This window comes from Kogia breviceps, chromosome 1 (assembly GCF_026419965.1).
Source record: "Kogia breviceps isolate mKogBre1 chromosome 1, mKogBre1 haplotype 1, whole genome shotgun sequence".
Classification (NCBI taxonomy): domain Eukaryota; kingdom Metazoa; phylum Chordata; class Mammalia; order Artiodactyla; family Physeteridae; genus Kogia; species Kogia breviceps.
The window spans coordinates 18,077,306-18,089,379 of record NC_081310.1 but is presented as its reverse complement, the minus strand read 5'-3'; the positions used below and the strand labels follow the sequence as shown (position 1 = coordinate 18,089,379).

Sequence of the window (12,074 nt, the reverse complement as noted above, 5' to 3'; positions counted from 1 at the left end):
ATGGTTGCCCACAAGCTGCTTTATTCCTAATAGCCAAACACTGGAAACTACTCAGTGCCCTTCAGTGGGTGAATGGATCAGCGGTGGCACATCCTTACCACGGAACACTCCTCAGCAACAAAAAGCAATGAACTCTTGCTACAAGCAGTAGCTTGAATAAACAAGGAAAATATGCAGATAGAAAAAAGCCAGTCTTTAAAAGATACATACTACATGTTTTCATAACCTTTATAAAATAACACAGTTGTAGAGAGAGAGGACAGATTAGGGTTAGGGCTGAGTGTAGGGGAGGAGACGGGTGTGGCTATAAAGAGTTATTCATAGGAGGGAGTCTTGTGCCGATGGCAGAGTCGAGTGTCTCGATCGTGGTGACGGTCATGTGTGCGGCGCTGCACGTGATAAAATCGCATGATGCAAAACGAGTGCCTGTATTACTGGTGAAATGTGCGTCAGCTTTATGGAGTTTACAGATGGCAGTTTCTTGGCTTTGTGTAGGATGTTAACATTAGGGGAGACGCTGGGAAGGGTACCTGGGACCTCCGTGTGCCACCAGTGAATCTATAATTACTTCAGAATAAAAAGTTAAAAAGAAAGGAAACAAGTATTACCTATCACTCAGAATTGTGATGCTTAAACAGGTGAACACAGAATAGTACTTATTTTCCGTTGTGTTTAATCAGTTTCATGTAAATTTGTTGTCTACATTAAATTGGGGTTAGAGAAACACCTGGAAAAAACAGACCTCACACCTTTACCTCAAGCCATATATAAAATTTAAGTCAAAATGGAACATAAATATGAGGTAAAACTAACAAAACTTATAGAAGAAAACACCAGAGAAAGCTTGGTTTAGGCAAAGGTTTCTTAGGGCACAAAAAGCACGAACTCTACAAGAAAAATACTGATAAACTGTGCTACGTGAAAATTCAGAACTTCTGTTTTTTTAAAAGACTGTTAAGAAACTGAAATGGCAAGACTCTTTTTCCAAACAGATCTGATAAATGAATCGTGTCCACATTGTACAAAGAATCTGTACAACTCAGTAATAAGACAACAGTACCGTTTAAAAAGGAGCAAAGGATTTGAACAGACACATTACCCAAACATATACATACAAAGGGCAAATAATCCATCACCTGAAAGAGGTTCAACACCGTTAGCCTTTTGGGAAATGCAAAAATAAAACCAGTATGGCCTCTGTCCCAAGAGGCCTAAAGAAGTGGTGGAAATGGGATGTAGATCCCCAGCAAATGATAATCTCTTAAGTTAGACAAGCTGCCTGTTCCCCCCCTCACGCTACATCATGTGATGAGCAAGCACTTCCCCCTCAACCGGGGAGACTGGATCGCTCACGTGTGCGTGTGTGCTCTCTAGAAAAGTACAAGATTTTGTTCACGGTAAATATTCTTTTAGACTGAAAAAGATTTAAAATCTGATTTCAGTCTCTGCTCCTGAGTGTTTGGCTTTCTAAGGAAAAAGATGTTTTGGACAAACCGCAGTCTGTCTGCTGTCTGCATACGATGCTGTACCTCCTGAGCAAGATGAAAGGTGAGCGTTGTGGACGCCGAGGTTCAGCTCTTCGCGCGCGTGGGCCCCACTCCCGGAAACTCTACAGAAACGGGAGGGAGGATACTTTCTCTTAACAGGAGGAGGCCAGAGGGTACAGACGTTTCACTAGAGAGGCTCTTCTGTGTAGCCATAGCAAGCTCTTAGTGCGCTCAGAGTGGCTTTATGAAAATTGTTATTTTGCATCATCATCAGAAATGATGTGAACAGGGCTTCCCTGGTGGCGCAGTGGTTGCGAGTCCGCCTGCCGATGCAGGGGACACGGGTTCGTGCCCCGGTCCGGGAAGATCCCACGTGCCGCGGAGCGGCTGGGCCCGTGAGCCATGGCCACTGAGCCTGCGCGTCCGGAGCCTGTGCTCCGAAACGGGAGAGGCCACAACAGTGAGAGGCCTGCGTACCGGAAAAAAAAAAAAAAATGATGTGAACAGTGCGTTTTCTCAGTTCAGTGAGGTGAATCAAACGGTCTTCTGTGGAGGTAATATTTCTGTCATTGTTTCGACATGATGAGAACAATCGTCTGTTATATTAAACATTCAAGAGTAGTTTTCAGCAATGATGAGAATATTCCAAACGGAGCTTTACAGTTGATTCGGAAGCAAGAGGCCTAACAGCATAAATAAATGGACTAAAAGTGTTCTGAATAAAATACATTGTAGATTTACTTTCCAGTTCATTGAGAAATACATAGATGCATCCGTGGGGAATTTAGTTTTAACATGATGTTTAATGTCAAAGTTTGGACCAATTAAAAAAAAAAAATCTCCCAGCTAAGAGTTTCTTTTTTTTAACTTTCCCCTTTTGCCTGTAGTGGCCATCGAAGAGACCTGGGATTCCCAGTCAGTGTCCCCTTGGTGGCAGCAGATGCGCGCGGCCTGCATCCAGTCTGAGCACAACGGGGCCGCCCTGCTTTCCGCGCACGTCGGGCACGCTGTCGCCGCCCAGATTTCCAACAGCTTGACCGAGAAGCACGTGAGTGAGCGGACGGCTGCCCCGTAGGTGGGGGGCACCTCTCCAGCCGGCTCCGGGCCGCTTTCCCCTTCTGGGCTGCGTCGTCTTCAGCGCTGGGAAGCATCTAGGATTTGACCCGTGTGCCCAGCAGGGTCTTTTCTGTCTCCCTGGGGGGGGTGAAGGGTGCTGTCCTTAATTTGTTTATTCCGAGGACGTGCACACTTGAACATGGTCTCCACATGGCGTTAAGGGGCAAACCACTGGATTCCGAGGGCAGAGATCTGGTCTCTGCCATCAGCTGGTGGTCTGTGGTGACTGCCTTTAAAAGGCAGGTCCCGATTCCGTTTTCTTGTCCAAAAGGATCAGGGTTAGACGGCATCATTTCTCAGATTTCTTTCGGCTCTGAAGTCCTGCAATTATATTTATGCCCCCCTTTTATAAACAAAAGTGGTTTTGGCATAGAGTGTTGAATGAGTCAGATGGAAGTTTCCTGTTGACCTTCTGCTTTGTGGCTTTTCCCCATCTCTAGAAAGCTGAAATTTATTTCAGAAAACAAAAAGACTTAATTAACATCCCTTACATCTCATGGTAAATCAAATACTTTTTTTCTTGGGGGATGTTGCATTAAATTAGATGGGATGATCACATAGGTCTGTAGAGATTCACTCAACATTGTCAGTCTCAGGAGTTTATGGGCTAAATTTAATATGACTGGCTGAAGATGTTTATACTAATGGAGAGAGAGAAATTTAAGACACATTTTTTATGTTGGCGAGTACATTCTGAGGAACTGTCAGTGTCCTGGTACTGACAGAACAAGCTGTGGCTCTTGCAGGGATGGGCCTGAAACCTCTGCAGTGCATGGTAGCTGAATTGGGGGGCCTCACTGCCGTTCTCTCCATAGATGCCCCGACTCTCTCGTTGCTGCCCCTAAATCTCCAGTCTACTCCTGCCCTCATGTTCCGTCCAGCCAAGCAGTAATATTTGTGAGACAGCATCTGTGTATTGCTTTGTGATGTATCCTGACTACGCATCAGCTTTCAAGTTAAAAGCTCATTCAAGTTCATGTAGATCCGGAATCTTGGCCAGAGTATCACCTGTGCATTTCCTGTTAGTTTTCCCAGACAGTTTCGGGTACCGATTCGGAGGCCCTCACTGATTCCTGGGAGGCCCTTTCCCTTGACACGGAGTACTGGAAACTTCTGCTGAAACAGCTGGAGGACTGTCTCCTACTTCAGACTCTGCTTCATAGCAAAGCGCCTGCCTCAGCCTCCAAAGCGTCTTCGCTGCAGTCTGAGCCGCTCCCGAAGCTTTCTGTTAAAAAGCTGTTAGAAGGAGGAAAAGGTAACCTGAAGTTTATTTGAGCATCTGTATCCATATACATTTTTTTTTTTTTTTTTATGGTATGGGCTGTTTTGGGGTTTGCTGTTTATAGAAATGACTGAAAGAATAAGGAAAGAGAAATACACTCCGATTTTAAAAGTAAATAACGCACCACATACTTCTTCTCAGTTAATCTCCTCCAAGTCTGATCCTGTCAATTCCTTGCTCAGGAACCACCAGCTACTTCCCCTGGCCTTAGAAAACAAGCCGCGGTTCTCACAGTGGCCACAGCCCCCTTTCTCTCCAACTTCGTATCTATGTGAGGCCAGCTCTTCCTCATACACCTCAACCAAAACGTCAGATCACAGTGGCTGGAAGGTCGAAGCTGGTTGGGGCAGTCCAGACCCAAGCTGGACACCAGAGAGATTTGCAAACGTGCAGTGCCACTCTTCTCACTAAGCACCTTGTTTTGCTTTGGCAAATACAATTATTTTCATAAAATGCTAGCATGTAATGGGTTTATTATTTTTATTTTTAAATGAATTAATAAAATTTTTAAAACATTTTCTCAGTTTTAATTTCTGATACCGTAATGATCAATACGTAGAACCCATAAGCTAAAGTTCTTTGGGCTTGTCAAAAATTTTTACTGCTTTGAGGACTAAGATTGGGACTAGGAAGTTCAGAAATTGCTGGGACAAAGTGTAAACTCTTAAGCTTTCTCCCCACGAACCTTCAGCTTGGAATGCAGCTCATTTCCACCTCTTGCTTGCTTGTTGCTAGCTTTTTTGTTTGTTCGTTTGTTTGTTTTTTGTGGTACGCGGGCCTCTCGCCGTTGTGGCCTCTCCCGCTGCGGAGCACAGGCTCCGGACGCGCAGGGCTCAGCGGCCACGGCTCACGGGCCCAGCCGCTCCGCGGCACGTGGGATCCTCCCGGACCGGGGCACGAACCCGCGTCCCCCGCATCGGCAGGCGGACTCCCAACCACCGCGCCCCCAGGGAAGCCCTTGTTGCTAGATTTTAATTCAAATGAAACATCTGTGATTCCCCATCTCTGGGTCTGAGAGGCCGAGCTGCCCCCTTTCGTGGATCCTAAATCTCACTCACCTTCCAAGGCCCGCCTCGAATGCTGCCTCCCTCCGAGAAACCTCTCATGATCCGCTCACTGCAGCTTCTCCCTTCTTCTTCCTAACTTCCGCGGAACGTAATACCGCTTTTCCAATGCATCACTTTCTACTGTCCCGGAGTCGCTGGGTTCCTTTGCTTATACCTGGCAGGATCGTGAGCATCTTAAAGTTTGCATTTATCACGGCGCACCCCCTCTCCTTAGCAGCAGTTCTGTCAGGCATTCGATACTGCAGTGACTGTGTGTCTGGGTTTAGAAATACTGCTATTTATAGTTTTTATTTAGTTAGCTCGTTTTTTCATTCTTTATAAGGCTTGTGACATTTTAAATTGTAAACTCACTACACTCCATGCTGCCACCTGGTGAAAATGTAGGAACACCATTTTACTATTAACCCAAGCAATAGGATCAGGGCCTTGATCCTGGAACGGGAATTACCAAATGATTTAGAAGCCAAACATGAGAAATTAGATCACCCGGCATACTGCTCTCATTTATTGATATTTCCACTGATAATTATGATTTTACATTCTTTTTGTCAAAAGGTTTATATTTGAATCAAAATAGGAAGAAAGACTGAGAGGAAGAGTTTTGGTTTATTACAGAAGATTCTATTTGTTTTAGGTAATGGGACTCTTCATCTTGAATGTTTTTTTATAATTTATAACTTTCTGAACTATATTAATGGTGGAAATGTGGTATCGCATCATGTTGTTAATTAACTATGGCTAAATTTTGCCCCCAGATATTCCATATAGGCAAGTTAGTTGACTGTTAACAGTATTGTTTTGCCCTAAGAAACCTAGACACAAGTATCACGCTAATCAGTCTGTTTTCACTTGTATTTAAATGAAAGCATTTTAAACGTGTATTCATGTCTCCATCTATGTCCAATAAAGTGCATTTTGAATGTGTGGACATTGAAGGTATGTGGTGTACAGACTTATATATGCATCTGCATTAATATTTAGCTCATCTTTTACAAGGGTATAACGATGCCCTGAGAGATCCAATATCCCACTTGCCCTCATACCGTGAGCGGTAGGTGGCGACCCCTATAAATCTCATGGCTTTGGGGTCACTTTCAGGCTTAAAACAATGTGGCGCTTAGATCTTCACGGAGACATTCAGATCCTGTGCTGTACGGGCTCCTTTTGGCAAATGCTGCCAATTTGCGTTTCCTTTCGTGTCTCCAAACTATAGGTGGCATTGCAGACAGTGTAGCCAAGTGGATATTTAAACAGGATGTCAGCCCCGAAGTATTAAAACTGGCTAATAAAGAAGGAGATGCAGAAGACTCAGATGAACCCAAAGAAGGTATTAACAGAGGTTTATCTGAGGTGTCAGAGGTGGAGGTGGACTTGGGAGCCATCCCAGGTAAGACGTAAACATGGGGAAGCAGGAAATCTGGCGTAGAGAAGGCAGGCGGAGCTCTCCTTCAGGCAGGAGTAATACATCGCTCTCCTCTCACTTTCAGACCTGCTGCACTTGGCCTACAAGCAGTTTCCTTGTAGCCTCGAGCTGGACGTGCTGCACGCACATTGCTGCTGGGAGTACGTTGTTCAGTGGAATAAAGATCCGGAGGTACGACTCTCGTCACCCCTTCAGTGTCGGCTCTGTTTTGTGCTCATGCTGTACGTACGTGGGACTGTTTCCTTCAGTCACTTACAAACACTGGCTTTTTCCCCTTTGGAATGTCTCCATACCAGCAGCTGTGCCAGGCCTTTTTCACACACCCTCTCTCAAAATCCTCACCGTAAACCTATGAAGTGTGGGTGTCGTCATTACCCCCACTCTAGAGCAGAGAAAACTGGCTTGGGGAAGTCAGCTTCCTTGCCTGCGTCGGGCCAGGATTCAAGCCTAAGTTTCTCTAACGCCAGCGTGTGTTGCCCTACTCCTGGCTAAATTGGGATGAGTGTATTTTTTTATTCCCTTTGGAATTTCTGCGTGAGGTAGCATCTACCTATAGACAGTTCTTCGTATTGTAGTCATCCTGATAAGAACCAGAGTGAGGATTCTGATGCCAGCCTGACTCTCTGCTCGGGCATCACTCTCTGCCCCTTGCAGCGGCCGCCCTCCCTCCCAGGCGTCCTCAGTCTGGCAGCGGGGCAGGGAGGGCCCGACGCCCGGAGGCTGGAGGCCCGGACTTGAGGACTCCAGACCGGTGTCTGGGTTTGGCCCCGTCACCGAATCTCTGAACCTGGTGTTTCTCCTCGCGCCCTTTTTTAACGATGGTGCCGGCCCTCCAGGGTCGACACCAGGATAAAATGAGATGTGGAAGCACATGACGTGTATTTCTCTTTGCCGTACACTCGTTCACATGGGCTTCCTTAGTCAGTACTCCGGTAAATTAACCTTCTCCAATCAAAATTCTTTCCTTTATTGTCCTTATATCAGGTTGTGCTTTGGAAGAAAAATCTCATTGATGAACTAATTCACACTAATACATTAATGATAACAATAGTTTTCCTTCCTCTAAGAAAAATGTTGTCTTGGACACGTAATCACTTTCATATGAAAGGAAGACATTTTAAAAGTAAGTGCTTGAAACAAAGTAATCGTCTTTGATCAATTAGGCTTTGACCGAAGATGATTTTAGGGTCGGGGGCCTCTTGATCCGCATCCCGTGCCGTCTTCGGTTGACTGCCCTGCAGCCATTTAGGCTCCTCCTAAACAGGATACTTTTCCCGCATGAGGAAAGAGCGTTCGATCGTTAGGACCAGAAGAGAGACACAGTAATTTCTAAACTCTGAATGAATTAATTCCAGACTCAGGTCTAACCTTTAAAATAAGTGGTCAGTTTAAAGTGTTTGTTTAGTGGTCATTTTTCTTGTTTGTTCTTTTCCGGTTAAATATTTATCTCCTTGTCCCAGTCAGCAGCCGCTATCCCAGTTCCACCATTTTACACACACAGCTTTATTAGCCTCAAAACAGTCGAAATTACTTGTGGGGGACTTCTGACACATATTAGCAAAGGTGATGTGTTTAATATTGTACAGGCCACAAATTTTTTTTTTTAATTAATTCATTCATTCACTTATTTATGGCTGTGTTAGGTCTTCGTTGCTGTGCACGGGCTTCTCATCGTCGTGGCTTCTCTTGTTGCGGAGCACGGGCTCCAGGCGCACGTGCTTCAGTAGTTGTGGCACGAGAGCTCAGCAGTTGTAGCTCGCGGGCTCTAGAGCGCAGGCTCAGTAGTTGTTGCACATGGGCCTAGTTGCTCCTTGGCATGTGGGATCTTCCCGGACCAGGGCCCGAACCCATGTCCCCTGCATAGGCAGGTGGACTCCCAACCACTGTGCCACCAGGGAAGTCCCCCAGGCCACAAATTTATTTAGCAGACATTCAGATAATTTCATCAGTTTTACATACCATATTTGTGTTTTCATATGTAAACTACCTTGATTAAAAATAGTTGAATTTCCAACATCCCCTCTGCTATTTCCTGTTTCCCTTCACTGCTTTAATGTTTTCTCTTTGGCACTTATTACTAATATCCTATGTAATTTACTTATCATATTTATTATCTAGCACCCTCACTAGAGCATAACCTCAGGAAGGGCAAGGATTTGGGTCTGTTCTGTTCATGACAGTATCTCTGGTGCCTCCAGCAGACAGGTGCATAGTAGTTGCTCAATAAACATTTGTTGAAGAATGAATGATATTTGCAAAGAAAGTAAACCTATTGTTTTCATATCTGTGTGAAATTCAAGTATTTATTGGAGAGAATACTGCTGTGATGTACAAACCACAGTAAATTTTGAATCCAGATGTCCTAGGAATCAATCATTATATAGATGATGTAAATTTAAGAGCGACCATTAACATTATCTTATGCAAAATTACTTCTTCCCTAATAATTCTGTGTTCTTAGTGTAACATTCTTGGGTAACTTTATGTGGAAATTTATGTAAGAGGTCTTCGTTTGTATTTGAAACACCTATTAAATAATATCTTTTTTCTCTCTTTTTGCTCCCTCTATGTAAGGAAGCACGTTTTTTTGTTAGGTCAATAGAACACTTGGAGCACATTCTTAATGCTCATGTTCAGAACGGTAAGTAAACAGGTGCTAAAAACGTAGCTGTTTCATTCCAAAGAGCCAAGTCTCTTAAATTCACATCCTGTTAAAATTTTCTTTGACACAATCCTGCCACCTAACGCATTACTGTGTATTGCTGTAATGCAAAGTACTGGCTGTTTTAACTGCTTGAAAAAAAAAACGCTGTCCCCAAAGGGGGAGGGGGCTGGCACTAATTATCACCTTCTCTCCCCACCAATCAGTTTCCCACACTGATGGCTGTTCCTAGGTGTGAGTAAGGAGAATATTATGCAGGAATTATTGCTTCCCTCTGTAGATCACAGGTAGATAAGGAAAGAAGAATGGGCTGCTCAGGACTGTAATTCCTGATGAAAAAGTTAAGAGAGCCAAAGCCTAATACTACTGTACCCTACACACTACTTTGTGCTGCTGCTGCTTTTTTTTTTTTTTTTTTTTTTTTTGTATTTATCAATAACCTAAGTTTATTTCATTTGTTTACAGAATGAATCATCTGTGTCAGTATCTGCATCAATTAAAAAATGTTTTTATTGAAGTACAGTTGATTTACAATGTTGTATTCGTTTCTGGTATACAGCAGAGTGATTCAGTTATACACATATATGTTCTTTTTCATATTCGTTTCCATTATGGTTTATTATAGGATATTGAATATAGTTCCCTGTGCTATACAGTAGGTCCATGTTGTTTATCTGTTTTATATATAATATAGTTTGTATCTGCTAATCCCAAACTCCTAATTTATCCCTTCCACCTTGTGCTTCTTTTGAGAAACATGAGTATCCTCCATTGGCTGCTGTACCACGGGGACTGCTGATGTCTCCTTGAAAGAAATGTTACACGTTATTGTAGAAAAATTGTCACCAGGTTGCTGGTTCCATTTAATAGATAGATGAGTTTCCCTATGAATTAATCGAGGAGCTCAGTACTAGGCTAGTCAGATACTAAGATAGGAAATTAATAAAATACTAAGTGGTGAGACTAGGTTTGGGTCCAGGTAAGGGGAGGTATCGCCTTTATGTCTCTGTGATACATTCTAGAGAAGCTACTTATTTCCTCTCCCGTAACACCTTCTTGCAGGTGGTATGAGGTCAAATTGCAGAAATTCTAAAATGTCTCATTTTACATGATAACTTAAGATTTATTTTATATATTCAAATCTCAGCTCTTACTTTTTTCCAGAGGGGGAAAAAAACGATTTAAAGTGGCTCCTTTGGAAAATATTGTCTCTAGAGTAGTCTATCTTTACTGAAAAAATTAAGTTACCTACTGACTTCAGGCTGGTATGTCTTAAAGTTAGAACTTTACCCAATTTGTCAGGGGAGGGATAAATTAGGAGTTCGGGATTAACATATACACACTACTACATATAAAATAGATAACCGGCAAGGATCTACTGTATAGCACAGGGAACTATACTCAATATTTTGTAATAACCTATAAGGAAAAAGAATCTGAAGAGGAATATATACATTTGAATCACTTTGCTGTACACCTGAAACTAACACAACATTATAAATCAACTATACTTCAATTAAAAAAACCAACATTACCCAACTTGCGCACTGAGTAAGCTTCCTGGCTTCCTCTGCAGGACCTCACTCCTAGACACAGAACCAGCTGTGTGGGTGATAATCCAGCGTGTGAAATGTCATGTTTACACTGCCTGTCAGCTGTTACAGAAATTTAATATCAGTGCCACAGTTTATTGTATATGGACATGTAAAGCCCCGATTTTTTTGTTTGGTTGGGTTTTGTAAAAATAGTTTCTTTGTATTTTGTTTTGCTTTTTAATACTTTTCTTGTATATCGCTTTATTTAGTGGTCACATGTTAGAAAACTCCACTGGGGTTGTTTCCAGTGTTTGGCTGTTATGCATAAAGCTGTCCTTGACTCTCTTCTACACATTTTTGTGATTGTTTCTGCAGTGGAATTGCTGGGTCACACGCTAGACATACTTAGCTTACGTAGATACTGCCAAGTAGTTTCCCAAGTGCTTTTACCAGTTTATTCCACCAGCAGTGTACGAGCATTCTCGTTGCTTACACATCCTCGTCAACACTTGGAGTTGTCATAGAAAAGAATTTTAGCCTTTCTGTTGGTTGGGTAACGCTATCTCCGTGTAGTTTTAATCTCTGTTTCTCTCATGACTAATGACATAGTCTTTTCTTACGCGTATTGGCCATTTCAATATCCTCTCATGCGGCCCAGTTCTGATTTTTATTAAAGATAAAGGTTCTTAATAATTTTATTATGTAAGATATAAGAAATAATATCTAAATAAATAGCCCAGATAGTTTTATCAGCTTAAGGAAGACAGCAGTTTGTTGTATATGATGAAAGAGAAAAATACAGAAGCATTCTGGTCACTGCTTTACTTTACTTGTTGTCTAGGCATCGCACTGATGATGTGGAACACATTTTTAGTTAAAAGGTTTTCTGCTGCCACGTACTTGATGGATAAGGTAAGGTAATTGTAAATGTCCTGTACCAACTTCTTGTTTATTTGGCTCCCTTACTAATTGACTGATATAAGAAAGATTATTTACATTAGGCCTTGTTAGACTGTTTTTTATTTGACATTACATTTTCTTTGTGCTCAGCTGTGCTGGCACTTTGATGATGATGACTTGAAGAGCCCAAATCCTTGAAAGAGAGTAACGTCCTGGAAAAGCCTCTTACCCAAGTGATTAGGACCAGTGGTCGATTCAAGCAGGGATTTACACTTTATTTTACATTAAAACATATAAATGCACAATTCCTCACCAATCTTTGGATGTAGGGCGAAGATATTTTCTCTAAATAGGGTCGATTGCAATTTTACTTAGGTTTTCTTACATTAACCTCACCCATAAAGCATTGCCTGTGATTTCTAGATCCTGTTTCTTTAAAGCTGGGATGCAGTCTGAGTGGGAAATCTTTAGATTTTTACAATTTATCCCCTAGTTGTGTAGCTGTTTCCTCTGTATCTAATCCAGTAGACCTAGGAGTTAGCCACTCTCCTCCGTAAATCTTTTTAAAGGGGTCAACACAATATTCACATTAAAGAACTCCC

General features: G+C 42.5%; 1 protein-coding gene across 4 annotated transcripts in view; it reads left to right on the top strand.

Annotated features, from left to right (window-relative positions):
* Positions 1-12,074, top strand: part of RAB3GAP2 (RAB3 GTPase activating non-catalytic protein subunit 2) — a 97,473-nt gene that overhangs the window by 72,923 nt on the left and 12,476 nt on the right. For 2 of the 4 annotated variants that reach the window (XM_059039696.2, XM_067027834.1), the window contains exons 22-28: positions 1,443-1,548; positions 2,375-2,535; positions 3,630-3,858; positions 6,166-6,339; positions 6,440-6,546; positions 8,950-9,016; positions 11,414-11,484. In XM_059039696.2, coding sequence (XP_058895679.1) covers positions 1,443-1,548; positions 2,375-2,535; positions 3,630-3,858; positions 6,166-6,339; positions 6,440-6,546; positions 8,950-9,016; positions 11,414-11,484 — 915 coding nt within the window. The remainder of the gene's footprint in view (positions 1-1,442; positions 1,549-2,374; positions 2,536-3,629; positions 3,859-6,165; positions 6,340-6,439; positions 6,547-8,949; positions 9,017-11,413; positions 11,485-12,074) is intronic. The other 2 variants (XM_067027828.1, XM_067027839.1) reach the window with 1 other exon arrangement.